We start from the raw sequence: 25,724 nt of genomic DNA, 5'->3' as shown, positions 1-25,724 counted from the left end.
TGGAGGGCAGGAAAACTGTGGCACCCTCTTGGGCGAGGAGGGCGCAGGCAGGGCCAGGGTGCTTCATACTGGGGAGATCCATGCACAAGCCCTGACAACCCGCCCAGCAACCACCTTCTGTGTCCCAGTTCATGGTGGCGGTGGCAGTGATGGTGAGAACAACGTGAATTATTGCCTTGCATGTATTCTCTTCTCTTTCCAAACTTTCAAGCATTAGTATCCCTCAAGGAAAGGGCCTTGCCCTGTATGCCCTGTTGTTGGACCTCCAGAGTAATTGGTTGGCCACTGTGCTGAGACAGGATGCTGGACTAGATGGACCCTCACTAGTCTGATACAGTAGGGTCAGCTAATGTTCTTACTGTGGGAATATCTCCAAGTGCATCTGCAAAAACTCAGGAAGAGCTCCTTGAGTGCGCTTGGGGAAACCCCTGCTGAGCACTCCAGCAATTGGGTGGGCTGGGTTAAGCTGGCCAGGCTCAGGGAAGCCCCTCTTGGGGCTTTCCCATCATATATGCCAGTGCATATGTGCTTATAGGGGGTGGGGTGGGGTTAATAACTGGAAGGGAAGCTGCCTAGGGCAGAAGGGGGACCTCCTGGGGAAGGCAGAAACAATCTTCCTTTCCCTGGTTAGCCAGGCACCATCCCTCAATGCACAAGATTTAGGAATGGACAGAGAAGGGTTTGTGGAGCACATGCTGACCACAGGGTAACCTGCCTCAGTGCCTCACTGTAGCGAAGGGTCAGATAAGTGGACAGGAATCAGGCATGATGGTGCAAATGAGGACAAGTGGCACCCAAAATGTAGCTGCACAGTCCTAGAAGAAGAATGCAGGTTGCTGGGCTGAAGGATCTCCACAGCAAGCCTTCCATGTGGAATGTGACCTGTTCCAGGGTCAGTTAGAGAGGGGAATCTCCATATGGGGACAAGGTAGTGGGGAGCAATTTGTGCCGAGGTGACAGGCTCAGCCTGAACCAGGCTTTTAAAGGAACAGAAGCAACCAGTTTGCAACCTCTTGTTCCTAGGAGCCAATTACTAGGTCACTGAAGTGGTGTCAAGCCAGACTGTAACAGCAAGGATGTGCAAGCTGTTTAAAGAGGCCAAAAGGACACGAAGGAACATGTATATAGCAAGGAGAAGGACTCTGGATAGAGTGATTGTGTCTGAATTCTAGAAGACCCAAGCCAAGAAAGCAGATCTAGGAAAGGTGCAGAAAAGGGCAGCACAGACCATGACCAAAGAATTTTTCTTCATGGGGAAAAGTTAAGAAGTTTAAAGATCTTTCGACTTTAAGGACAAACCCAGGTGGGGGTGATACAATCAAGGGGCATACAACAATGCACAGGGTAACTCCCCACCACTCTGGAAACCTTGGTCCCCCAATGAAACTGATGGGCAGCTGATTGATGTGGCTTTTCTTGATGCAAGATGCAGGCACCGGCTAAGACAGTCCTGAAAGGACACAGGCCATTTCCTGGAGGATGGAGCCCTTGGCAGGTAAGCAGGACCTCTCTGCTTTGATTAGGGGTGGGGAAAGGGCAAATAGCTGTTCCAGACCAGCTTCAGGGTTTCCTGGGGGCATGTGGTTGGCCACCGAAGAAGGCAGGAGGTGGGACTTAGATGGATCTTCATTCTTGTTTGCCCTACCATTCTTATGCATTACACTCTGCACATGTGTGTGTGTATGTATGCAAATGCACACACAGAGGTCTGTGTAGTTGTGTGGAGGCCTCCTGATTTATCATTCCAACAAGTGGCCTCCACATTCTATGAAAGGGATTCCAATAGACGCAGGTAGCCTGTTTTCTTGATATACCTGGCTCATCAGAGTGTGCTACTTTTTAGCACTTGACTTTTTGCACAGATTGTCCAGGAACTCCATGAGTGCAGCCAAGAACATTTAGTGTGAATTCACCTGTTCTCAGCAGAGGATTTAAACCCCAGGGAAAGAAAAGTGACACACTCGCAGGTTGATTACGGGAGGAAAGGAGGCAAGCTGCGGACCCTCCTGCACTCAACAGCGCTTGCTTGAGCCTCAGCAGAGCACAAGCAAGGAGGAGAAGGGGCTTCCGTGCCAAGGCATGCTGGGACAAGAGATCGCCTGCTGATTCCACCTGGGAGAATCAGTGTGGGAAGTGAGGCTGGGAGCAAGAACATGCTGGTCCACGGAGCAACTTCCTCCCCAGCAGTGACTGGAGGGGCAGGGAGGGAGCATGTGTAGGTGAGAGAGTCTCAGGCCTGCCTCGAAGGCTGAGCACACCACTAGTGGGAGGTCCTCTCTCTCCCAGCCTCAGTTTCCCAGAAGTGAAATGGGGGGGGGGGTTGCTCTGTTGCACAGGATTACAGTCAAGGTCCACGAGATGACAGCAGTTCCCGTGCTTTACATGTCAGAATGCTGCATCAAAACTGCTCAGACTCCAGTCTGGTTTAGCATGTGGAAGCATTCCCACACATCCATGGGGCTGAAAGGCTGGACTGGGGCCCCTGCCAGTCATGAAAAACATCCACACTACGTAACGGATGACTCTGGCACACACCCTTGCCCAGAAAGAGTCTCCTTTCTGCCCTCCCTTGGGTGGACCTTGACTGGCAACCCCCTAAAGCACCCTCCAGAAGGTCTCTCCAGGAAGGACCCTGGGGCCTGCTCTCACCAGGCATTCAGCCAGCTGGTTTCCACAGCATTAAACCTCTCAAAACTCTTCCACTTTGAGAGGACAATGGAAATACATTTGTCAAGCAACACTCCATGGCTGTTGTAGAGTTATGACAAAGTCAGTGCCTTTTGTCTCCTGAAAACCGAGGAGCCCAGACCAGAGTGGGTGGGACTGGGGGACACCCTATCCTCCCGATGACTCAGCCACACTGATGCACAGGCAGGAGGGAGGGGGAATCAGGGGGAAGAGAAGACGCCGCTGGCGAGCACAAACCTCAAAAGAGAATCGCTCTCCTGCTTGCTTCTGCGCAGGACATGGCAAGTTAAAGGTGTCAGACAAAGACAGGGTGACATGACAGACAAAGCATGGCAGCCCCCCTCCCCCCCCACCACAAAAGCAACTGGCATCACTGAAAGCAAACAAACCACCAAACGGAATCACAGAACGGTCCGGGGAACCCTCCGCCACCGTCATCAGCCCTGCCGGAAGTAGCCTTGGCTCCTCCCTCCCAGGATCTGACATGGCCGTGTGCGAGCCACATTCCCTGGAGCATGTCTCCTCAGCCCTGGGGGCTTGGCCCCCCCTTCTGTGCCCTTAAGGCCGGTGCGAGTGACTGGGTGCAGGAACAGGGAGGGGTGGGGGAATGCCACTTACCTCTTTGCCTCCCATGGCTTCAAACATTTTCTCTAGCTGGACTCGAAGCTGCTGGATGTTGTTCATCAGGATGCAGGGCTGCAAGGGAAACAGGCAGCCGGGACGTTTGGGACCTGCCAGAAGCCAGCATTGCCTCCAGGTAGCACAACACGGCAGAGAAGTCAACTTGGAGGCGTCTTCTGCACTGGCACTCCTGCGGAGCCTGGCTGAGTAGCTTCCTGGTCCTGATGCGTCATCACCCCCCCCCCCAATCCCCCAGGGTTTTTCTTTCTGCGGTCAGTGACAGCCCCTGCTCACACACCCACCCACTGCCATTCTTCTATTTCCTTGGGCTTTTATCTTATGGGGGAACACACACATCTTCCAAAGTGGAGTCTTAATTCATAACTTTCCAGCATCAAGCCACTGGAAATGGACAAGGCGGCTGCAGTGCAATGCCCCTTCAGAGAACAGGATCCAGCATGGCCCTCTGTAAGCCCTCTGTTCCTCAGACAGAGGGTCCTTCCTTGCAGGCTGAAAGAGGGAAGAGTCCAGTATTTTAATAGGACAAACTAAGCCGGGGGGGGGGGGGTGCCTCCTCACAGGCCGGGCCCCTGACAAGTAGGAAGCGGCAGCAGTGGGGATGGGGAGGTGCAGCCCTCCAGGGCATCTGGAAACAGGCCCCTGGACTAGATGGGCTCAGACTGGTCTGATGCAGCGGGGCTCTTCTGAACCCCAAGCTCTACCCCATTCCTCCCTCTCGACCAGTCACCCTTCCACAGAGAATGCTTCTATGGCATCAGATTGAAGACAAAATGGAGCACACGAAAATGCTGTTCAGCTCACCACATGGCCTTTATCGCAGCAGGAACTGAAATCCTGGCTTATGATTGCTGCATACTGAAGAAGCACTTTGTGGATTGTCTGGAACAAACACGGGAGCCCAGTTATTGCCGTGACTGCATCACAGTGCCCACCAGCCCCACGCAAGGCAGGCAAGGTTTGCTCCTCAGAATCCTTCCACCCACCCGCAACACTGCAAGTGGGAGGCTGGCAGGCCTGGGCAGCCTAGCTGATTCGTGGCAGAGGGGTTTTTCTTTCCAGCCTCCTTAGCGGCCAGCTGGCTCATGACACTGCAATGCTCCAACCAGAGCAAATTGCCCCCCCCCCCGGGCCCCTTTCTGCCCTCTTTCCTGATGGGATGGGGTTGGGGGGGGGGGATGCCCTTCCCTCCTCCCTGTGCTGGCATGATGGGACCCACCACTCACTACCTCCTTAGCCAGCCCGTTCCACTGCTGAACGACTCTGACTGGGGGAAGAAATTCCTGGTATCTACCTGGTATCATTCTACATGTAGGTTAAATCTAGGTAAACAACATCAACTGAGTTTCCATGAGTTTCTAGAAGAAGAAAAGTTGGTTCTTATAGGCAACTTTTCTCTAACTGAAGGAGTCTCAAAGCGGCTTACAATCACCTTCCCTTTCCTCTCCCCGCAACAGACTCCCTGTGAGGGAGGTGAGGCTGAGAGAGCCCTGATATCACTGCTCGGTCAGAAGAGCTTTATCAGTGATGTGGTGAGCCCAAGGTCACTCAGCTGGCTGCATGTGGGAGAGCAGGGAATCAAAGCAAGCTCTCCAGATTAGAACTCCGCGCTCCTAACCACTGCACCCAGCTGGATCTCTAGCAAGCCTGGGAGCCTCAGTCAGAGAAAGGAACCAGGACCTGTTGGAGACAAATCCGTACTGACTTCACCAGATCAACACACTGTCCTTCAGATGTGTGCAGATGTGTGCTCCCTTTTCTTCCCTGTGTGCCTCCTGCCACCCTTTTACCCTTCCAAGGCAGGCCAAGGAAAGATTCCAAACTGCTCAGCCATTCCCTGGCATATATTGGCTGGCACCACAGCCTGCGCATGACCAGAACAGCCATGGCCACTGCCCTCTGCCTCGCTGCTCAGGAGGCCACTTGCCCACACAAGCCCCCCGTGATGGACATGGAGGATGCAGCCCCTCCCTCCCTCCCTCCCTCCCTCCCTGGGCAGATATGCTGCCGGAATGGGTAATGTGTCCACAAGCCACAGAGGAGATGCTCTCCGACAGGGTGCCAGCCCAGCACAGGCAGCCAGTCGGTCACTCTTGGGGGGATTCATTGAGAAGCCTGTCGCATCCAATCATCCCTCCCAAACACAGTGGGAAACACGCCTAGAGGGCGTCACTCTACCTTAGCAAATCTTCGCATCAGGCGAGAGAGGGCCTCTGGATTCGGACACTCCAGTTTCTTTATAATCTCAAAGCTCTGGTTGAGCTGCGTGAAGACGTCCACCACAGAGCAGGAAAAAAGGGCATGGTCCGAGGTCTGCTGGAACTACAGGAAGCAAGCAGAGCTCTCACGCAGGGCCATGCCTTTCTCCACCACAGCCCTTCCCAGGGCTGCAGCAGCAGCTATTCTTCTTGGCCATCCAGCTCCAGGGCGAGGGCTGGGTCCCTGGGAAGCGATGGTGTTTGATCGGGCATATTCCGGAATAGCTTTGATCGGAACGGTCTGCCCCAGACATCGGCCTTCCTTTAAGGAGACACCCCCCACCCTGACTATGTGCCAGTATCACCCCCGAGGCTCTCGGCCCAAGGAGGACAACCTGGTGCAGCCCTCTGTCTCTACCCACAGAAGACCAAGCATGGAGCTGCAGCCACCCCAACACCAGCTCAGAAAGGACCTTCTGCAGACCATCCCTGGCAGAGAATTTACCAGGGCACCAGCAGGCAAGGGGCAACTCACGGACCCCCCTCCCACAGGGCCCTCCCTGCCAGACTTCCAATGCCTGCCTCCTCTCACCCCATCTTTCTTGTCTCTTCCCAGGGCAGCATGAAGAAACTCCAGGGAGACGTCCTCATTTTCATCCAGCCACTGAATGACAAATGGCTCAAACCACCTAGGGACACAAACAAGCGAGCTTTGCAGACAGGGGTTTGTTGGGTTTTGTTTTTTGCTCCGAGCAACCATTTTGTCAAAAACAAGAACACAGATACAAGCATATATTCTTCCTTGTGAAAGAAGTGGGCTATTGGGCTGGAATACTCAAAGTAAAAGGGAAGGGGCTATATCCAAATCACGTTACAGAGCCACAGTCTTCGGGGGAAGAGGGGTGAAAAAAGTGGCCTGACTGGGGCTGCCCCCTTTCTGCCCTGCACAAGAGAGCCTCCCAAGGCAAGGGGCAGAATGTTAGTGTGCAATGGAATGCAAAAGCCAGCAGCATCAAGCCACTGTGGCTGCAGAACCCTTCTGTGGGAGATGGAGAACCTTTTCTGTGTTACAGCTCCAGAAAATGGTCTCTGGGACATAAAGAGTGGAGGGAGGCATTTAACAGGGCCATAGTTTAAGTGGGCTCTTTGCTTAAGGATAAATGGGATGCATATTTAAAGGAGAATAAAAGCTATAGAAGACCCCCCCACCCTCCTCCTCACACACACTCCCAACTTACAGAGAGTACTCGGGCGCAGCGTCTCTGAATGCTGGAAGGTCTCGCACATATTCATTATAAAACCATTTCACTTTGAAGTGCAAATTCATATAATCTGTGCTCTTACATAACCGTTGCTTTTCATGCTCTGTAACGGAGCAAGAGAAAATAAAAGAGAAAATTAGTTAATAAAGCTCCAGCTGTAAGTAAGATGGCCGCTTCCCAGTACCCACTTGTGCTCTGTCGCTGGCCCTGGCACAAGAAACCATGTTGGCCTTTTACATCCCAGACTGGCTCGGTCTTTTCAGGACAGTGACTCCAGTGTCTCAATGCTGGAGAAAAACTGGACCCCCCTCAATGCGGACATCAAAGCCAAGGGCGAGGCAAGATCCTCGGCACCAAAGGGCCTGCAGGACAAACAGCCCCAGAAGAACCAGAATCTTCTTGTACCACGCCCAGGAGAGCCTCAGCTCCCCTTAAACCCACTGCTTCAGAATTTAACACTTTGCAAAGTTTCATGGATCTAATAGATTGGGGGAGTAAAACAAGAGAGCAGCACCTGGACTTAACAGTAAGAATGCCCAGAGTGACAGACTATATATTTTGAAGCCAGCTGTGCACATGTATTTCCTGGGCAGCACTGAGGATCCAGGAAAGAGCACCTCGGCCAAGGAGAGCTTCCACCACCACTGGGGTGGGGTGCTCACGAGGCCATCATTCAACCAGCCCTAGCAGCTCTCCAGAGAAGCTTCTGCCACCTACACCCCAAAGCCAGAAGTCTTGCAGCGGCAGCTGACTGGTGTGTGTGTTTGTGTGTGTGTGTGTGTGCAAGCAGCAGAGCCCCTCTTCAGAATGCAGCTCTGGCTCTAGTGTCAAGCCCCTCCCTGTTGCTTGGGAAAGGGTTCCTGATCTCCTCTGCATCCTGCCCGCCTCCCAAACCCGCTCCTGTAGAGGAGCACCCCTGGCCTCTGCCCCGTTACCTTCCAGCGCATACTTCATGTCCTGAGCAAAGAGGGCCCACATGATGTCCGCACTGACTTTGCCCATGTCCAGCTCCAGAGGGAACCTGAAAGCAGAGCCAAAGGCACACTGGTCAGTTCAGACCCCCAACTCCTGGGAATGGGTGCCCGTGACCCTCCATTCCATGCAGCTCCAGCTCCATGGGAAAGAAGCAGCAGGGGGCCTCCAGAGCGATGGGGGGCTCGGGGACACAGAACTCAAATCCTTTGAAGAGTGGGACCGGGGGAAAGGGGGCATGCCTCAACCATCCATGGACCTTGGCCGGAAGGGACAGGCTTCTGTGCACACAGCAGCATTCAACGGGCGCCAGTGCCCTTTGGCTGGCTTTCCAAGCAGCCTTCTAATCTGAGAGAGACCAGGTCTTCTCCACCAGCATGACCTGAAATGACCAGGAGAACTTCTCTTCCAGTGGCCTCCTTGAGGAAAACTACACTTGCCAAGATTGCTTGCCAGCCACGGTCTCCTTCCTGGCCCACTGCAGGGTGGATTTATTTAGCATAGCAAGCATCTTGACTTCCTGATGTCCATGGTCAGTGACACACAGACTGTTTGTCCTGGCTTGGGAGCTACTGGGAAGTGGGGCAAGGGATACACAGGAGGAGGTGGGCCTTTAGGTATTTGGCCATGGGGCCTTCATGGTCTTAACCAGCACCCCAAATTGAGCTTGCAAACAAACTGGCAGCCAATGCAGCGGTTTCAAGGTGGTCAAAGTTTGGTCTCGACTCTCAGCCCCTGACCATAGTCAGGCTTCTAATGCCCTCACAAATGCTCAGCCTCCTCTACAAATCTATTTTAAAATCAAAGCTTCAAAGGCAGGGAACCTGAGGTCATTATAACATTATAATGCCGTGACAATATGTCAACTGCTGATGATAAAAACCACATGAGAAAGTCTGTAAATTTGGGTGGGGGGGTTGTGGGGCAAAGGACCCTGCCCTGTGGAATTTACATTGCTGCCGCTCTGTATGAGCAGGCGCAGAGGCAGTGGGGAAACCACACAAGTCCAGTCCCCATGAGTCATCGCCATGCCTAAAAATAGCCTAGCGCTGCCCTCACAGTAAGGTAAGCCCCCCCCCCCCACTTTCCATGGTGTTCACCAGCATCTGCTTGGTTTGGAGGTGTCATACTCTACCAGCGAGCTTGTTTCTAGCAGCCAGCTTAACATGCTGGCAAAGAGATTGGCAGTCATATTGGTCCACAGCAAAATCTAGAACCAAATGTCACCTAAAATGCCAAAAGTATCAAACCCATGATTTATACTTTTGCCGTGTAACCTAATTCCAGTCATAAGCAAGCCTTTGGGGATGCCTCCCAGGGTACAGTGCGGGTCAACTTGACCACGTCGGTCACTATCAATCAACAGGGAGCAACTGCAGACGGATGGATCGGCATTTCCTATACGGAAAGCCCTCAGTGATTTAAGGAGACTGGGAAGGGGGATTATTCCCTCTGCTACCTATTGAGGGTAGGAAAAGCTGCAGCAGCTGGAGCGCAGTGCAGGCTTTCTAGGCAAAGCTGGAGTGTGACGGGCTGGGCGGGGGCATGGCAGCTGAATGCACAGCAGCAGCCCAAGCTGCGTGAGAAGAGGCGAGAGCAAGCTACCTGTGCTCTTCACACACCTTCATCTTTCACTGGCTCCTCTTCATTCTCATGGGCAGCGGAGGCTGAGTCAGGGTAGCAGTGGCAGCAGGAGCCGTTTCCCCCACAGCATTGTTGCCTGTGTTTATTGCATGTTCCTGCATGTGTGGCTGCTTGTTTCATTTTAACACTGGAGGAGACCAAGGCCCAACAGCCATTTCTCTTGGCTTCCTAGCAAGCTGTTCTGGGTCTCGTTAAGAGAGAGGACTTCAAGCATTCTGGCATTTGGAAAAGTGCACATCTGCCAGGAGGAAGGCAGAGGATCACAGTGACCCCTAGGGAGACGATCTCTTGCCTGTGAATTATGCTAAGGAGCATGCACCTGAGACGGGGGCAGGGACTTGCACCCTCCTGGACTGCCCCACCTCCCTCCCCTCCAGCTTCAAAGCACAGCCTTACTGGTTCAGGACCGGGGTGTAGGCCGTCCGGTCTTCGTCAATAATGGTCACCATGAGGGTGATGAGCTGTGTCCAGAAGTCCAGATTCCTTGTGGTCGGGCCTTGCTCTTCTCGAGGGACGTCTTGCTTTTTACCCTGTTGGCAAAAGGATGAGGAGACGGTCCCTTTGAACCCCAGGCTGGTGGTGTGGCATGAAGGCAGCAGCCCCTTCCCAAGATGCATAGCAACCCGACTTGCTGGTGGAAGGGGAGAAGCCATGGAGCAGTTCTGAAGCAGAGCTCACCTGATCCATGAGCTGAAAGTACAGCTCATAGCAGTTGTCAAAAATGTATCTATATGTGGAATCCAAGCAGGCTCTGACACAATCCTTCACGACCATACTGGCGCGGGGCGGGCTCTGCAGCTCCAGGACCTGAGGAGGTAACAAGATCACAGACCTTGAGTACCAGCAACAACGAGCTTCAAAGCATGCAACATTCTACATCCAGCATATTACTGGTCCAAATGGAAAGGGCATCTCCCCAGGGCTGGATTGATTCTGAACACTGGGTGGACAATAATGTCACTGCAGGACAATACAAATTCCCAGCATTCTTTCTTTCACTTCTTTAGGAGTAGGTCTAACCCTTTTGGTTGCAAAGTTATAAGGGGAAATGTGCAGTCTGCATATTTTGCCTTATAACTGCAATAAATATGACCGGAGACCTACTTTTTAAGCCATCTATCAAATTCCGAGTGTTTGCTTGCAGGGTCCAGATTCCATAAAAATCCCAGCTTGTAAGAAAATGCCCACCCTTCCTTATCAGAGACACTTTTTTTACCAGGCATGGGTTTCCCCCTGCACCATGTGGGCTAGCCTCCCTTAGTTCCTCCAAACGCTCTTCTCACTGGGGGGGGGGGCGTGTTTTGTAGTGGAAAGTGCCATGAGCTGACTTCCTTCATGAACTCCCATACGAATACTAACCAGGTCTGACCCTGCTTAGCTTCCAAGATGTAGTGAGGTCGAGCTAGCCTGAGCTATCCAGGTCCAGGCTCACAGCAATTACCTTCATGCGGAAAAATGTGATGCTGGTGAGGAGATCCACTGTGGATTTCAAGTCTTGAAGCCTCTCCGGACTGCTGGCTGGAAAGTTCTCCTAGTGCATGAACATGGAAGCAAACATGCTGCAAAAAAAGTCAGAGATTGGCTAGGCCACTACCTCCTGCAAAACCTAGAGGACACCACTCCGCAGAAGTCATGAGCTTCCTGATAAGCAAAGGGTGAGGAGCGGCTGGAGCACCTCTGTTTCTTTGTCCCCCTAAGACTGGCTGCATGGGCAGGGAAGGGACCTAAGGGCTCAGTAGGGGCAGCTCTTGCTGACAGGTCTGGCATCCACTGGAGCCACACAGTCACTGCAGCTACATGAAATTCTTGCTTGAGGAGCACTTTTATAGTTCATCAGAATAGCACAGGCTTTCATGAAACCCTGGGGTTTCTTGAGGGCCCTGGAAGGTTTCCTGAGTTAATTATGCCAGAACTGTGAGTCAGTCAGTGGGGCATTTGCCCTGGGCAGGGCTGAGGTGGGAGCAGCACATACCCTATATTTGGAGAGGTCAATCCGCAAGGAATTGTGAAGCTGATCCAACAGTTTTATGAACTTTTCTCTCTGCAGGAGGAAAAAAGAAAGTCAGATGGCTCACTGGCCAATCACCTTGCCCCACTTGGAGTTCCAGATGACACCTTGTTCATCAGTCTGCTTCTCTCATATCAACTGCAGGTATCTGAAATGGAAAAGTGTGTGTGGGGGGGGGGGGTTTAAACAGCCTCCCTTTCACGCAATCTTTGCACAATGGCTTCCTCCTCCTCACAGGCTGAGCTGGAGTAACCTCTCTACTGCTATGCAGCCTGCAAGGCAAGACCAGTCCCCCCAGGCACCACGATGCTCTTGTGCCTGTATGGAAGTGCGAAAGGCAGACTCATGGTATCAACCAGGCCCAAAGCGGCTCCTAGAAGGTTTCTCGCCATTCCCTTGACCTTGACTGAGGCGATCAGCAGCTAGGAGGGGTCCTGCTATCCTGATTGCTCAGAGAGGCAGGCCTGCTCCATGCCATAGTGGGGATTCAAACGCGGCTGTCCCAGGTCCTAGTTCAACACACAAACCTCTACTATGTCCCTTGGCTTTCTCCACTGGAGGGCGAGGGAGGGCTGTGTGGCTTCCCACCGCCTGCTTTGTGGACATTCCAGCCCTGGCCCTTAGAGTCTGAGGTGCAATGCTGCCCCTGGACCTCTCTCCCAGGCAGCCCTGCAGCTGCCAGGGTGACCTTGCCTTCCGCTGTCTCTTCCACCTGCCTCTGTCCCCCAAACCAGAGCAGAATGACCATTCTGGGGCTGAGGGACAGTCTCCCTGACACAACCCCCCCCCCCCCTGCTAGGCCCTGCGTTTTGCAGGTGCTTTAGCCAAGGACCCCTCCTTCCCAAGGCCCTTCAGTCTCAGGGGAGGGGGGGTGCAGATCTACTTGTGCCTCTTCAGGCATATGCTCACAGGAAACACTTTAAAAGCTTTTAACTTCACTGCTGTTTCCAGTTCTTTCTTGGGCTCTTCCAGTGGTGCCTTTATACCCAGCTGTTGACCCACAAATTGGATTGGTGCTTGCGTCAAAGGTAAATTGGCATTAACTTCAGAGAGAGAAACCCAACTCCAAAAAAATAAAGCAAATGGGAACAAGGAATGGAAAACACAGGCACCAGCTGGCTACTGCCAGTCTCCTGCCTCAGCCCTTCTGGTTGAAGGAGGGATTAGATTCTGCACAACACACTGGTGAGAGACACTGGACAATGGTGTGAGAAACCTCCAAATATAGCAACCTGCAGGCAGAGCAATGAGAGTGGGCTTAGCCAAGAGCCAACAGGGTATTCTGCTGGGCCTCTCAACGGAACCCCCCCCCCCCCATCCAAGGCAGCCGACCTCTGGGCAGCCAAGCAGCTGGCTGCTCAAAGCGAGGCTTATATAACACAGGCCAGCTGACATCATAAAACCAAACACAGAGGCATGTCTGGGATGACTGAGTTCAATCTGGACCAGGGAATTCAGACTCATCCTAGTGTTGGAAGGGACCTCCGTGGTCATCTAGTCCAACCCCCTGCACAATGCAGGAACTCACAACTACCTGGCCATCCACTCACAATCTGCCTAAGTTCATAAAATCAGCATTTCTGCCAGATGACTATCTAGCCATTGCTTAAATATTCCAAAGAAGGAGAACTCACCACTTCCCGAGGAAGCCTGTTCCACTGAGGAGCCCTTTTAACTGTCAGGAACTTCTTCCGGATATTTAGTTGAAAATTCTTTTGAATTAATTTTAACCCATTGGTGCTGGTCTGACCTTATGGGGCAAATAAAACAACTCTGCTCCATCTTCTCTAGGACAGCCCTTCAAGTATTTGAAGATGGTTATCATATCACCTTCTCTCCAGGCTAAACAGACCAAGCTCCCTCAGCCTTTCCTCATATGACTCAGTCTCCAAACCCCACACCACCTTTGTAGCCCTCCACTGTAGACATATTGTCACGAGTAACAGCATCTGGAAAAAGTACTTGCCCCAAAGTTAGTAGCAGCAAACCGATCGGAGGCTGACACATTTGTTGTGGCTGTTGTGTGAGCATAGAAAGCATTGATGTTGGCCAACAAGGTGCTCATGACTGCAGGGACTCCAGGGCACATGTACTTTGAAGACAGGCAGGAGAAATGCCTGCAATACAAGCCAGATGGACCACTGTTAAAAGACAGAGCAAGCTCCTCCTGCAGGGCCAAGCCAAAGGCCATCGGCCCCTCCTTTTAGGCAGGAGGCCTCCAATGCATGACATCACAGCCCTGGGTGGCTCAATGCTGGTTGCTAAGACATGGCCAAGTAGGCCGGGCTGCTGGCTTCCTTCTCACATCCTCCTCTCTCTGCCTGTCCAGTTCTATCCCACCCCTCACATATTATTCTTCCTTTCTCACTGCAACCCTGTGAGGCTGGCAAGGTCACAGAGCAAATTTCATGGTCGAGCAGCGGCCTGAACCCAGGACCCCAAGCCCTAGTCTCACCCAGATGTCAGACTAGGGGGTCTCCATCTGCAACTTACGTCATCGCTTGATATATGAATTCAATTCCATAACGCATTGCAAATTCATCAACGATTTCCTGGGCATCAGCATCAAAGTAGACCTTCCAGGCCTCATCTCCTTTTACTTCCGGGATCTGGACAACCCCGCTGGATTTCACTTCAGTCAAGTAGTGGAAGAGGTTCTGAAGGGAACACATGTTTCACCTTAACTGGAAAGGCCAACCTCCAGGCGCTCCTGATGAAGTTTGAGCTGCATCATGCTCGTGTGGCACCTCTTTGGTTTGCTTCTTTTACAAGAAGCATCAAACAGACTGGAGCCCAGCAATGCTCCTGTCAGGATTGTAGAATCTCTGTCATAAATTAGCCTGAGTTCCTCCATGTCAGTTATATTGCTTGATTGAGCCTGGCGCCTGCTAGCCCCGGCCTTGTAGGTTGTAAGCAATAAAATAGAATAGTGATGTTATGTTAACCTTATCTTGTTATGGGCTCACAGGGTTGTTGTCACCTCTCTCAAGGATGGGAGTTTGGAATCCTGTTTTTGTTTCACATATGTCTTTCCTCACTAACCCCCCTCCTTGGGAACTGTCAAGTTTTGGGCGGGAGAAATGTATTGATAAGCTGAGGCAAATCTGGCTTCGAGTCAGATTTGACTTTCAGTCCAATGCGTATAGTGCTAATCAATAAAACTATTTTCTTTTGGAATAAGTTTTGTTGTGAGTTTCCTGTGCGTCTGACAGCTCCCAGTCCTGACTCAAAATCACAGGCTCCCTGGAGCATAAGGCATTCCCAGCCCCAAAGGAAAGGGTTCCCCGCCAGCTCCAGAGGCCTATGCTAGTGGGCTCTGGAGTTCAGTCTAGAGTGGGAGTCAGGGCATTTTCTTTTAGCGTAGCTTTGAAAACACCCCCCAAGTTGTGGCAGCTCCCTAAGGCCTAGTGGCTTGGCAATGACCACCATACAGCTCCCCGGCTGGCTTTGTCTCCCACCTCACAAGAGTCTCTTTGGCTTCTCCCACCCCTTCCTGATGAACTGCCTGCCCCTGTGCTGGCCTTTCCTTCACTGGGAGCATCCTTCGGGAAAGAGGAAGGGGCAGTATGCCTGAAAACAGCCCTTGAGACTCTTTGGGAGCTGTAAGGAACAACAACCCCCCTCCCCCCTGCAACTTGTTTTTCCAACATACCTCGTGTAAACAGGCATACTGCGCATGGTAGGGAGCCACCTTCTCCTCCCCTTTTATTTCAACGTTGAGTTTCAATCGAATGGCACCAGACACTGCAGATTTATCCGTGCGTTTGTCTAGGAAAAGAGGGGGAGGGGGAGTAACACTGTGGCTATTGCCAAGAATAGGTTCTCAGCAGCTGAGAAAAGCTACTGTCTTCTTCAGAAAACATTTCTATGTGCTCAAAAGACTGCAAGCAAGGAATGCAACAGTTCTCTGCATGGCCCAGTGGCACACCTTCAGACCCTGGTCTCCAGAGGTCAGTCTGGTCTCCTGCAGCAGTTCTCTACCACCTGAGTCTAACATCTTCTGCATGCCAAGCAAGTGCTCTACCACTCAGTCACAGCCCCTACCTCCAGCTGTCCCATCCTCTTAAGTGGCAGGAGGAGAGCTGTCTGTGCAAAGGCCAGGACTGCACAGAAAGAAATGAGGCAGTGCTTGCCATTAAGAGAGTTCCACACACCCACCCAGAGTGTCAGGAGGAGGCCAGTGGGACTCTGCCCCACAGCTGGTTCAGGGAACACTGCCAGCCCATGGACACTCGAGCCCAGGCTGCAACACACCAGGGGAGCCATGAGAACTCAGGCTGTGGAACAGGCAGGGCCAGCCCAGAGGACCGGCTGGATTGGGACCATGGCCCCCTTGTAGAGAGCGAATTATTTAGGAGAGAAGGCAAGGAGGCTGATGAAAGCTCAACTGAAACCAACAGGATGTGAGCAGGAGCTTCCAGGCCTTCTCTTGGCAAGAATTCCCTGTGTCTTAAGAAAACCAGCCAAGATCATCTGGGGGTGGGGGGACTACGGGAAAGCAGAGCTCTCAGGCTCAGAATGAAAGCCAGGGATGCCTCCCCAAGAGTCCCAGGGGGCTCTGGCAAGAGGGAAGTGCCGTGCTGTGGAATGACTGAAAGCATTACATACCAAGGTTATACCAGACATCCATTTCTCCGCTGAGGGTTCTTACTTCAATTATGGTTTGCCCCAAAAAGTCGTCCGACTCCTTTTTGAAATGCTGTTTCACACGAGATTTTATATCATCATCTTCATCCCACACTCGGACTTTGATTCGGTCTGTGGAGTTGTGGCACTCGCTGAAAAAGGGCAGACAAGGAAATCAACTATGGTTCTAGGGCCCTGCAACAGCAGCTGGGCAAGAGTGCAAGAACCCCTCTGCAGGGGGGGGGGGGGCTCCTCAGCCTTCGGGGACATTGTGAGGCCTTCAGCTTGGATGGCACCGGCCACCTGGGGAAATCCCTCCTGCATTTTAAAGTCTGCCATTCTGCCATAGGGCCCAGGGCAGCACACTATGCTCCCCTCCCCATTGTATCTTTGCAACTACCTTGCCCAATAGATGGATTAAATGCGGTGTGGATCTGAATGAGAGTCTAACCCTAATCCTACAGAGATCTGTTCCTCATCACTCCCACCCCACTGGCTGTCCCTCACATACCCCTAAGAAGAGGCAGGGTGCTCATTCCAGTCAACGCATCCCTGTGGGTGAGGCAAGGCTAATATGGCCGTGGGCAGGTCCTAGTGGCTGGGGAACGAGGAATGCATGAGAAGGAACAGTCAGAAAGGGAGCATACGGTGTAGCCTTGTGCTTGGAGTGGTGGACCTAGATCTGGGAGACCCAGGTTCAAATTGCTCCTCTGCCAAGGCAAGCCACACCCTCTCAGAGCCTCACCTACCACACAGGGCTGTTGTGCAGATGAAATGGAGGAAAGGAGAAGAATGTGAGCCACTTTTGTTCCCCACTGGGGAGAAATGAAATACATTCATGGTAGGAGTGAGAAAACATGGACCTAGTAATCCTGTGCAAACACAGAGCAGAAGGTCCCTGAAAGGGAGGTGGGTAGCTTGGGCAACAGCTTCCAATGTAAAGTCAACTTTCCACAAAAGCAACAGCTCTGCCATTGCATTACACCCCTTGGTTTTCTCAGATTTCAAAACCTGAATAGCTGATTCCAGGCTTCTTATTGAAACAGCAGGTCTCTGTTGATCCCTGCATTTCCTCTCTGCAGCAAATCTATGGCAAGGCACCAGCAAGATCTGGGACTTAGAAATTAGTCTGATCCTTCCTGCCACTAAAGGTTGATTTTCTCGTCTAACGCTCCTCCTTTTTGAAAGCTTTTTTGCAGAGAAAATCTTGTTAGAATCATAAGAGTTGGAAGGGGCCCCACAGACCAATTCTAGTCCAACCCCCTACTCAACAAATAAAGTACTTCTGAGGAACTGTGAATATGACTGGTGTGCAAATCTGCAAGACCACAATCCTCCTATCCATGCATGTTAAGAGGCTGAAAAGACATGATAGCCGACATGTCATGCATTCACATCAGGCTCCTGCAGGGGGTGAGGGGGGAAAGGGTGAATTAAAACACAGCCTGAAATGGTGGGGATGGGGCAGGGGGGAGTGCAAGCATCCTATCTTCAGCAGCCTGTCTACTAACCCCAATCTGGATTTGGGCATGATCTGCCAGCCAGCTCAGAGGCCATGCTGTCATCCCACCATGTGCACATGGGTATGTGCTTGAAGGAGGGGCTCGGGGAAAGCCACAAGTATGCAGCCGTCTCTCTCTCTCTCTCTCTCTCTCTCTCTCTCTCGCTATTTATACTCCGCCTCTCTCATTTGGACCCAAGGTGGAGGGATTACACAGAGTGACATAAGGTCCCATCCCCATCAGCCCTTAAGGGGCTTCCGTGGCACCCTTTGGGTCAGTCAAGAAGCTCCTACCATCCTTGGCTGGGTAGCTGCTCCATCCACAGGAGGTGCTCACCTTCCCCTGGGAGGCCCGATCCTCCTTGATGTATTTACCAAGCACCCAAGCGGAGGAGCCCTGTGCATGGAACAAGCCGCCAGTCCTGGGGCTGCCAAAGGCACACTCTGCTCGCTGGCCACCAGCCCAGTTTGCAGGGGGGAGGGGGGAAGCACGAGCCACCCGCTCCAGCTGGCTCCTCTCTCTCTCTCTCTCTCTCTGCAGATGTTCCCCACTGCCCTCCCCAACCCAAGGGCCATGTGGCTTATAAATGACGCGGCTCCTCTAAGGGTGAGCACAAGCAGTTTCCCTGGAGAGCGAGAGCATTTTTACAAAATCAATCCTTCCCCACAATGAATAATTGAGGCAGCAAGGAAATGCTGTGCTGGATGGTGGCTTCAAATAGCTCCCACAAAGCTCCTGCAGAATGCCAGGGGTGGGTGGCTGAGCCAGCTGGAGTGGCTGGGGGAGAGGTGCCATGACCCCCTTTCCAAAACAATGACCAGCCCCTTTTCCAGAGGGGCCACTGGGTTCAGGGTGGCCTGAGAAGGCGAAGGATGGGCACCAGCTCAACCTCACTGATTCTGGTCCAGCCTCTCCCCCCCCCCCCCCGCCCCGCTGCCTCGCCACTTGTTTGCAGGTCTCCCGAGTGCCAGTTCAGCACCCTGCTGAACTGAAGACCGTCTCCCCGACGGCCCACACAGCCATTCACCGACTGTGGCCCCCATGGCTGACGGCCATGACTTGGCCCGTGGGGCCTCCTGCACCTCCCCCATCTGTCACTAAGCGCACCAGGCCAAAGGTCCGCAGCAGCCCCAGTGGGCCAGGCGCTCAGCTGGCTCTCCCTTGGGGAGAAAAAGCAGGGTGCAAATGACGTCCATCCATACGAACTAGCCAGGGAGGCCACAGACACACTGCCGCACAACACCCACACATTTTTTCATGCCAAGGTCATCATCCCCCCCCCACACACACACACATAGTGAAAACAACACTCCTTTCAGAATTAAAGCTACTGAAGGGTGTCTGAACTTCTCCTTTAGTGCCTGATTTGGCAAGGCTCCTGAGGGGTGATGTGTGGATTTTTCAGTGCTTGTCCTGACTGCCCACCACCCTGCTGGGAGACACCAAAGAGCAAAGTTAAGAAGGACCAGTTTTCAGCACAGCAATGCAATAAGAACCGTGGAAATTATGAGGAAATTGGCAGGACTTCCCTCATCTCTTTCCACTCCCCTCACGACATGTTGACTGGCATTCTGAAGCGTGGTCTTGGGCCACTTGGACCTTGCTTTCTAAAAGCTGTTGCCATGATACAGGAAGACAATGCCACAGTGGCAGGCTCAGGAACTCCTTCGATCCTGCACGGGCCTGGAGGAGGGGGGGGAATCAGCAGGCCTGGGGAGGCCCGTGGCAACTCCCTCTCTTGGGAGGAGAGGCTGCGACTACAATGGCTGCCCCACCCCCAACACCCCTATTCCTTTTCTTGTCAACAGTCTTCAAACCCAAAAACAGGATTATTTAAAGACCAAGCAGGGTCACAGAAACAATTTGCATAATGTAAAATAAATCCACACTTGTAATCAAAAGGCCACATGCTTTAAATCCTTGGCCACTTTTATTAATCTCAGACGCTTCATATAGATGGCTATGCGTAGCAGTCTCACTAAATCATTCTTGTATGTTTAAATCCTTGGGTATTAGCAGAAATATGGGAGCAGTTGCTCTGTAACCTGCATCTTCTCTCCAACAGTGCCCGGGGCTGGCAGAAGGAATTTCCCCCCAGGAATTCAGAAAATGGCCATATAGTCCCTGAAGGAGGCTGAGTAAGAGCTCAAAGCAGTACAGAAAATAAATATTTCCAAGTCAAGTAATAGAGAGATGTGGAAAATAAGGAACTCAAAGCAGATGGAGTAGTTCCTTGGAGTGCCACGGGGGGGGGGGGGGGATCTCTTTCAACCTGGCCTCAACCAAATGCCTGGTGGAAGACCTCTGTTTTGCAAGTCCCGTGGAACTGTGCTAGCTCTGTAGGGCCTTCAGTTTGTCTGGGAGGTCATTCTACCAGGTGGGGGTCGGGGCCAAAAAAGCCCTGGCCCTGGTTGAGGCCAGATACTCCTCAGCTTGCTGGAACAGTCATGGCTTCAGCATGCAGTCACTGTTGTTTAAGGAGATCTGACCTTTCACTTGCCCCTTTCTCTTCCAGCATTCTTATCGATGGGGATGACTCTCATCATGACTCTGAGTTTATTAAGGTCTGTTCTACGAATGTCAAGCATACACATCTAACTACAACCTTCCCTGGTCCCCTGTCTTAAAAGGAATTCCAGGAGGACATGGTCACTCCCCCGCCAGGGTCCCTACCTTCTTCACCCATCCCTTAGTATTAAGTATTAATGCTCTTGCCCAGTCTTCCTATTATTATTTAATGGTTTTAACAGTATTAAAAGCTGCTATGTGGATCCATTTTGGAACAGAAGAGTGGAACATAAAATTTTGCTGCCTTGTTTGTAAAAAAATAATCCTCTTTTCTTGTTTAAAGCGGAAAACCTGCTTCTGGGGTGGAGGGGGGTAAGGATGCTGGGGTGGGAGTGCGTTTCTGCTGCACTTGAGAACAATGGGTTTTGGTGAGGCTGCTCAATGTGAACTGCAGGGAGGCTGTTCTCTCTCCCACAATAAACCCCACCCCCAACTGTGCATACCCCACATTTGCTATCAAAGATGTGCCAATTAGACCAAAATGAATGTGGTGGCAAAAACAGCAATTCATGGGCTTCAAAAGCTTCACTGTGTGTGTTATTTGAGTTAATTAACATTTATTTGCTTATTTTGGAGAGAACAGCCGGCACACACAGAAGCACTTTACAGATGCCAGATGGCAAGCTGCAGCCAGCCAGCCAAAACAGGCATCCGGAGTCAGCAGAAATCAACCATATGACGAGACTGCAAATACAACATTTCAGGTTATCAATGCATGGCTCTGAAATGCACATATTGTGGGCGGTTGTCAAACCCCAGAAGTGCCAGTGGGAGGCCTGCATGTCCCAAGGCAAATGGTGCAGACAGGAAGCTCCAAACTGGCCTCCTTCAGGACTGGCTTAGCCTTCATGCCCAAAGTCCTGGCAGAACAAAGGCCATCCCCACCCTCCACTGGCCAGTCCTGCAGGGGCCTCAGAAGCCAGTGAGTGACTCCCAGGACGGTTCCTGTCTTGTCAAAAACAGCCAAAAGGAAAGTAGGACTCAAGAGAAGGGGGAACTTCTGTGTGTGTGAGCAGCCATAGGAGCCCTGGGTTGCCGGCTTGAGACTCTGCCAGAGTAGCTGCATCTTTCAGGATTGCAGTGCCTGGCCTATCTCTGGCCTCTTCTATCCCCTTATAGTATGTTTCCGAAAGCATAGCAGGGGCAGTGGGGGGGGGCAGTTGTGGAGAAATGGCCCTGGATCTTGCCAGGTCTTGCTTCGAATTGAACAGCTCCCTCAGTAAGCCAAGGGAGGAGAGGGCGGCTTTGGGATCCGTATTGTTGTGCCTTTAGCTATTGCCCAGAAGGAAGAATTTCTGCTGGATGCAGCTTCTCCCTTCACTGCAGCACTAATCTGGGGTTCTTGGGATACAAGGCAGAGCAGAGGAAGGGGATTCCCAAGCAGCCAAACGGCCATACAGAACACGTAATGCATGACCCACCCAGAGTTTGCGGTCACCTTCTCTATTCCAGCCTGCTTTCCTGAAAATCTATTTCCTGGAACAAGAGTGTTCCCTGTTGGAGGCCACACAGCCAGAGCCTAGTAAGCCATGCAACCCTGCCTCTTTTCTTTTACCTGCATCATGACGAGTGGAGCGGGAAAACTATCCTCGCTCAACCTGAGCTCCCACAGGGTTTCCCCTGCAAAGCCAGCCTGCACAGGGTGTTGCTCAGGTAACCATTCCCCGAAGTCTCTTTTCCCATCTTTCAGCCAACTTGACCTGACAAGTGAGTTCTCTATCTCTTGGCACAATGCAGAAAACCTGTTCCCTTCTCAGAAGACCTTTTTCATAGCCCTCCTTGCAGAAGCAGCCCCAACCCATCAGGCTCCCACCGCCAGGCTGCGCCTGCAAAGCAGCCGTGCCCCAGGGCTAAGAGGAAGCCATGCAACATTTCCAGGGCCTCTCTCTAAGAAGTCCCATGTAAGGACACTGAGCCCCAAAGGGCTCCTTCTTAGCCAGGCTTCAACAAGTCAGCTGCAGAGACAGGCATCAGAAGAGGTGCAGCCTGGCACATTCCCCTACAACCTCATTTGGAGGACTGAAGCTCATTGACTCGTATGAGGGTACACTCTAGTCAAGGATGCTGCGCAAGGCTGATAAAAGCCCCTGAGCCATGAAGCAGTCCAGGGGGAACTGCACCGGCAGTGCTTGTTGCAACCCAGGAGATTCGGCAAGGGCAAATATTGCCTAAAACGTGCCGACAAACACAAACAGAAATCCCCAAAGGACTGCCTGGCAGGAGCTGAGGAAAACACAGATCCTGCCCTTCAGTCCCACACTTGCTAAACACAGGGTGCAACTAGACCCCTGCCAGGCAGCTTTGCCTCAGTTTCTGGTCTCACTCTGACCCTCCTGTCTCTCGCTCAAGTACCTCTTCTTTTCCTCAGAATATTATTGCACCTTCCTCTCTCCCTGAGACTCCCCTGTGATCCTGCCTCTGCCCCACACCAGCTGTGTCATGCCTATCTGTTCACAGAACCCTCCCATGAGCTCCTCTGAAGGCTGTATGGGCTGCTAGCCACCTAGCACTCACTGCTAGCCACCTAGCAGTCAAACACAAGACCATCCCAAGCACTCTCTGAGCTTTCTCTCCAAGTTTTTTCCCTCGCTCACATCATAAAGCGCACAAGTTCTAAACACAAAAATGAGAATCCAGGGCTTCCAACCCACTTCATCATCAACTAATAAGTGCAAAGCCCATAAATAAGTCACTCTGGATGGTAGGTTTTCTTCCCTCCCCAGGATAGCAAAACCTTTCTTCCCGATATGGCCTGATATGCCCAGGAGGACGGCTTTTATTAAAAACAGTTTTAATTCTAGATTCTGTCTGCCTGCTACCCCAGCAAGGACTTTAAGAGCTCCCCCTGCAGCAAGAGCTAATAAAGTGCTGGGGGAAAAAACCACCCTGTGTTTCTGTGAATGGCTCACCTGATGTCACCAAGCAACTTTCATGGCAAAAATGGGGGTGTGGCAGACCACATACGCATTACTCATTAGCAGGAAGCAAAAATGTTACAGACGTACTCACAAATAAAATTTTTCATCCCATGTTGGATTCAGATTTCCAAAGATAGTCTTTGTCCTTTTCTTCGTTTTGCCCACTTGCACTGTCACGTAGGGATCGCTGGAGCCTGTTTTGTCCTTTGCTTGCAAACCCTGGGCACAAACCACTGTTGGGAAAGTGAGAGACACCTTAACTACTTAGCTGGGACCCTTGACTTTAGCAGGCCTGAGAGGCAAAGCTCTGCATTCACCCTCTGAGGCACTGCAAGGGATTCTGGGCCATACTCCAGATCCAACCCCACTCCCAGCACTACAGAGATGGTTCCCCAAAGGTTGCTGGAAAGGGAAATGTGTTCTAGGTGACAACAGGCCACCTAGAAGCCTCCTCTAAGCCAAGATGAAGGAAGAGGAAGTCTTGGTGCCCAGTAACACAGTAGGGGTAGTCGGGGAAGATGTGAAGGAGCCTTTGAGGAATTAGCTAAAAGGGCTCTTTCAAGACTCTGAACATGGAGTTTATTCATTTGTCTGAACCCCTATTTAAATTCAGGAGTGTAGCCATGGTGGTCTGAAGCAGCAGAACAAAGTTTGAGTCCAGTGGCACTTTTAAGAGAGCCAGCTTGGTTCGGTGGTTACGAGTGTGGGCTTCTAATCTGGCGAGCCGGATTTGATTCCCCGGCTCAGCAAGTAGATGTTCCTCCTGCTGCTGCTCCAAGTACAGACCCTTGGTCATTGTCTGCTGGGGAGTCTCTCAGTCAATCCTGCAGCCATCCCTCGAGCCACCTGAGGCAGAAGGAGCTTGCCTGCAACCCCTGCTCCAGCAGGGCTTGTATCCTTGTCTCTGCCTGAGGAAGTCCTGTTCAGAAAATTTACAGTGCCAAACTGCCCAGTTCATCTGCCCTCCTCCATGTCTGTATTCAGAGGCACATTTGCTGAACTTGAGGAGAAAGGAAAGAAGAGGGATCCCACCATCAGCTGGATTCTCTCTGAGGTGCAAATCATAAACTATGTTGCTGCCCTGCCTTGTAGAGTTACTCATCAATGTGAGCAAGGACCATGACCCAGAGTAGCAGCATCTCCCTGCCCATCCTAAGGAGGCCATGACAGAAGGGAGGAAGGGAGGGGGGTAGGAGCAGAAGGGCAGGCTGCCATTCTTCCAGGCCAGACTTGCCACAGAGGTGGTGAAGTCTCTTAGTGATCATCGCAAAGAAAGGCAGAAGAAGGTTGCCAGCATATGGGAAGGGGCCCTTGACTCTCTCAGAAGTCAGCCAGCAGCTGCTGCCATAAATGCTCCCCAATCTGAAAGGCCAACTGAAAGGCTGAGTGCAAAGCAATGCAAAGGCAGAAGAGGACAGGATGCAATCTCCATGTGCCTGCAATTTCTGTGAATTGCAGGAGCGTACGACAGCGCACACGTGAAGCGGTACTGACTGCTCCATCCAATGCAACGGGGTAACAAATTCCAGTGGATCAACATTCATGCAGTGGAGAATATGCAAGACTTAGAATACAGCCTCTCCCAGGAGCTTTAGGAGGAAAATGTTGCTTTTTCCCCTTCCCTCAGAGCACACACAGAAACACCGTTTGTGGTGTCACAATGCCACAAGATCAGAAAGGAAAATGGTACGTCAGTGCTGGTGAATATTCCAAGTCTGAGTAACCGAGTTCTAGCTAAAATCACAAGTCCCCATACCTGTGATGGTGATCTTTGCTGACCATTTAGAGGTCCCATCCAGAACACTTTGTTTGGCTGCCTTTGTGTGCTGCACAAAATCTTCCTTGGGTATCAGGAACACTTCCCGGATCAGTTCAAACACTTCTGGCCGGTTTCTCTCTCGGATCTTCATTTGTTCCTTCATGGCTGTAATAATGTTCTGGGTTTTATCTTCAGCACCATGCTTTGAACTCTTTTCAGCTGCCCCTGAAAACAGAGGACGGTGTCATGAGACATATGTCAACAGCTTACTGCTTACGGGATAAATAATCCGTATGTATATGTGTGTGTGTGTGTGTGTGTGTGTGTTTGTAATTAAGGCTGCTGTTGAAATCTGGAATAAATAAATTCTAGTTGTGGATTCTAGGGTCACATCATACCATGCAGACCATTACATGAGCCAAGGTTTCTAATAGCTGACATACTGAAACACATTCCCAGGCAATAATTTGGTTTAACTGGACTTTTTTCAGAGTGAACTCAGAAGAGTTTGCTGAGATCTAACAATATTCAGGACTGATTCAAGTGGGTCTGAAGTAGAACAACAAAATTTGAGTCCAATAGCACCTTTAAGACCAACAAAGTTTTATTCAAGGTGTAAGGTTTTGTGTGCATGCATATTTCCTCAAGACCATTCTGCTACTTTTCCTATAAACTGTTCCTAGAGAAACATCGATGTGTACCAATGGACCTTGTTACCCATACAACATAATTGCCCCCCTAATGAAATGTACAGATGTCTTTCTGAGACAGAAAGCAAGAGAGAACCCATAGAAGCTGGGATCTGATGGAAGCCAAGAGTTTATGGGAAATGACAACACCCGACTGACCAGCTGAAGGGGAGTGTTAAGTAATTAATCAGCAAAACTTGAGCTATGCAGCCATCAGAACGGACATTTGGCAGTAACTCCCCCCTCATTTC

At 51.6% G+C, this 25,724-nt stretch overlaps 1 protein-coding gene across 2 annotated transcripts in view; it reads right to left on the bottom strand.

The window, feature by feature from the left end:
- UNC13C (unc-13 homolog C) overlaps nucleotides 1–25,724 on the bottom strand; it is a 65,933-nt gene that overhangs the window by 9,043 nt on the left and 31,166 nt on the right. For both annotated transcript variants that reach the window (XM_077317905.1, XM_077317906.1), the window contains 17 exons: nucleotides 24,782–25,009; nucleotides 23,117–23,258; nucleotides 16,020–16,189; nucleotides 15,064–15,179; nucleotides 13,905–14,068; nucleotides 13,374–13,528; nucleotides 11,376–11,440; nucleotides 10,845–10,934; nucleotides 10,082–10,210; nucleotides 9,800–9,933; nucleotides 7,723–7,808; nucleotides 6,764–6,890; nucleotides 6,118–6,214; nucleotides 5,506–5,649; nucleotides 4,132–4,209; nucleotides 3,307–3,384; nucleotides 2,926–2,955 (listed from right to left, as the gene is read on the bottom strand). In XM_077317905.1, coding sequence (XP_077174020.1) covers nucleotides 2,926–2,955; nucleotides 3,307–3,384; nucleotides 4,132–4,209; nucleotides 5,506–5,649; nucleotides 6,118–6,214; nucleotides 6,764–6,890; nucleotides 7,723–7,808; nucleotides 9,800–9,933; nucleotides 10,082–10,210; nucleotides 10,845–10,934; nucleotides 11,376–11,440; nucleotides 13,374–13,528; nucleotides 13,905–14,068; nucleotides 15,064–15,179; nucleotides 16,020–16,189; nucleotides 23,117–23,258; nucleotides 24,782–25,009 — 2,033 coding nt within the window. The remainder of the gene's footprint in view (nucleotides 1–2,925; nucleotides 2,956–3,306; nucleotides 3,385–4,131; nucleotides 4,210–5,505; nucleotides 5,650–6,117; nucleotides 6,215–6,763; nucleotides 6,891–7,722; nucleotides 7,809–9,799; nucleotides 9,934–10,081; nucleotides 10,211–10,844; nucleotides 10,935–11,375; nucleotides 11,441–13,373; nucleotides 13,529–13,904; nucleotides 14,069–15,063; nucleotides 15,180–16,019; nucleotides 16,190–23,116; nucleotides 23,259–24,781; nucleotides 25,010–25,724) is intronic.

This window comes from Paroedura picta, chromosome 18 (genome assembly GCF_049243985.1).
Source record: "Paroedura picta isolate Pp20150507F chromosome 18, Ppicta_v3.0, whole genome shotgun sequence".
Classification (NCBI taxonomy): Eukaryota; Metazoa; Chordata; class Lepidosauria; order Squamata; family Gekkonidae; genus Paroedura; species Paroedura picta.
The sequence above is the reverse complement of the archived record's forward strand: the minus strand, read 5'-3'. Positions and strand labels throughout refer to the sequence as shown.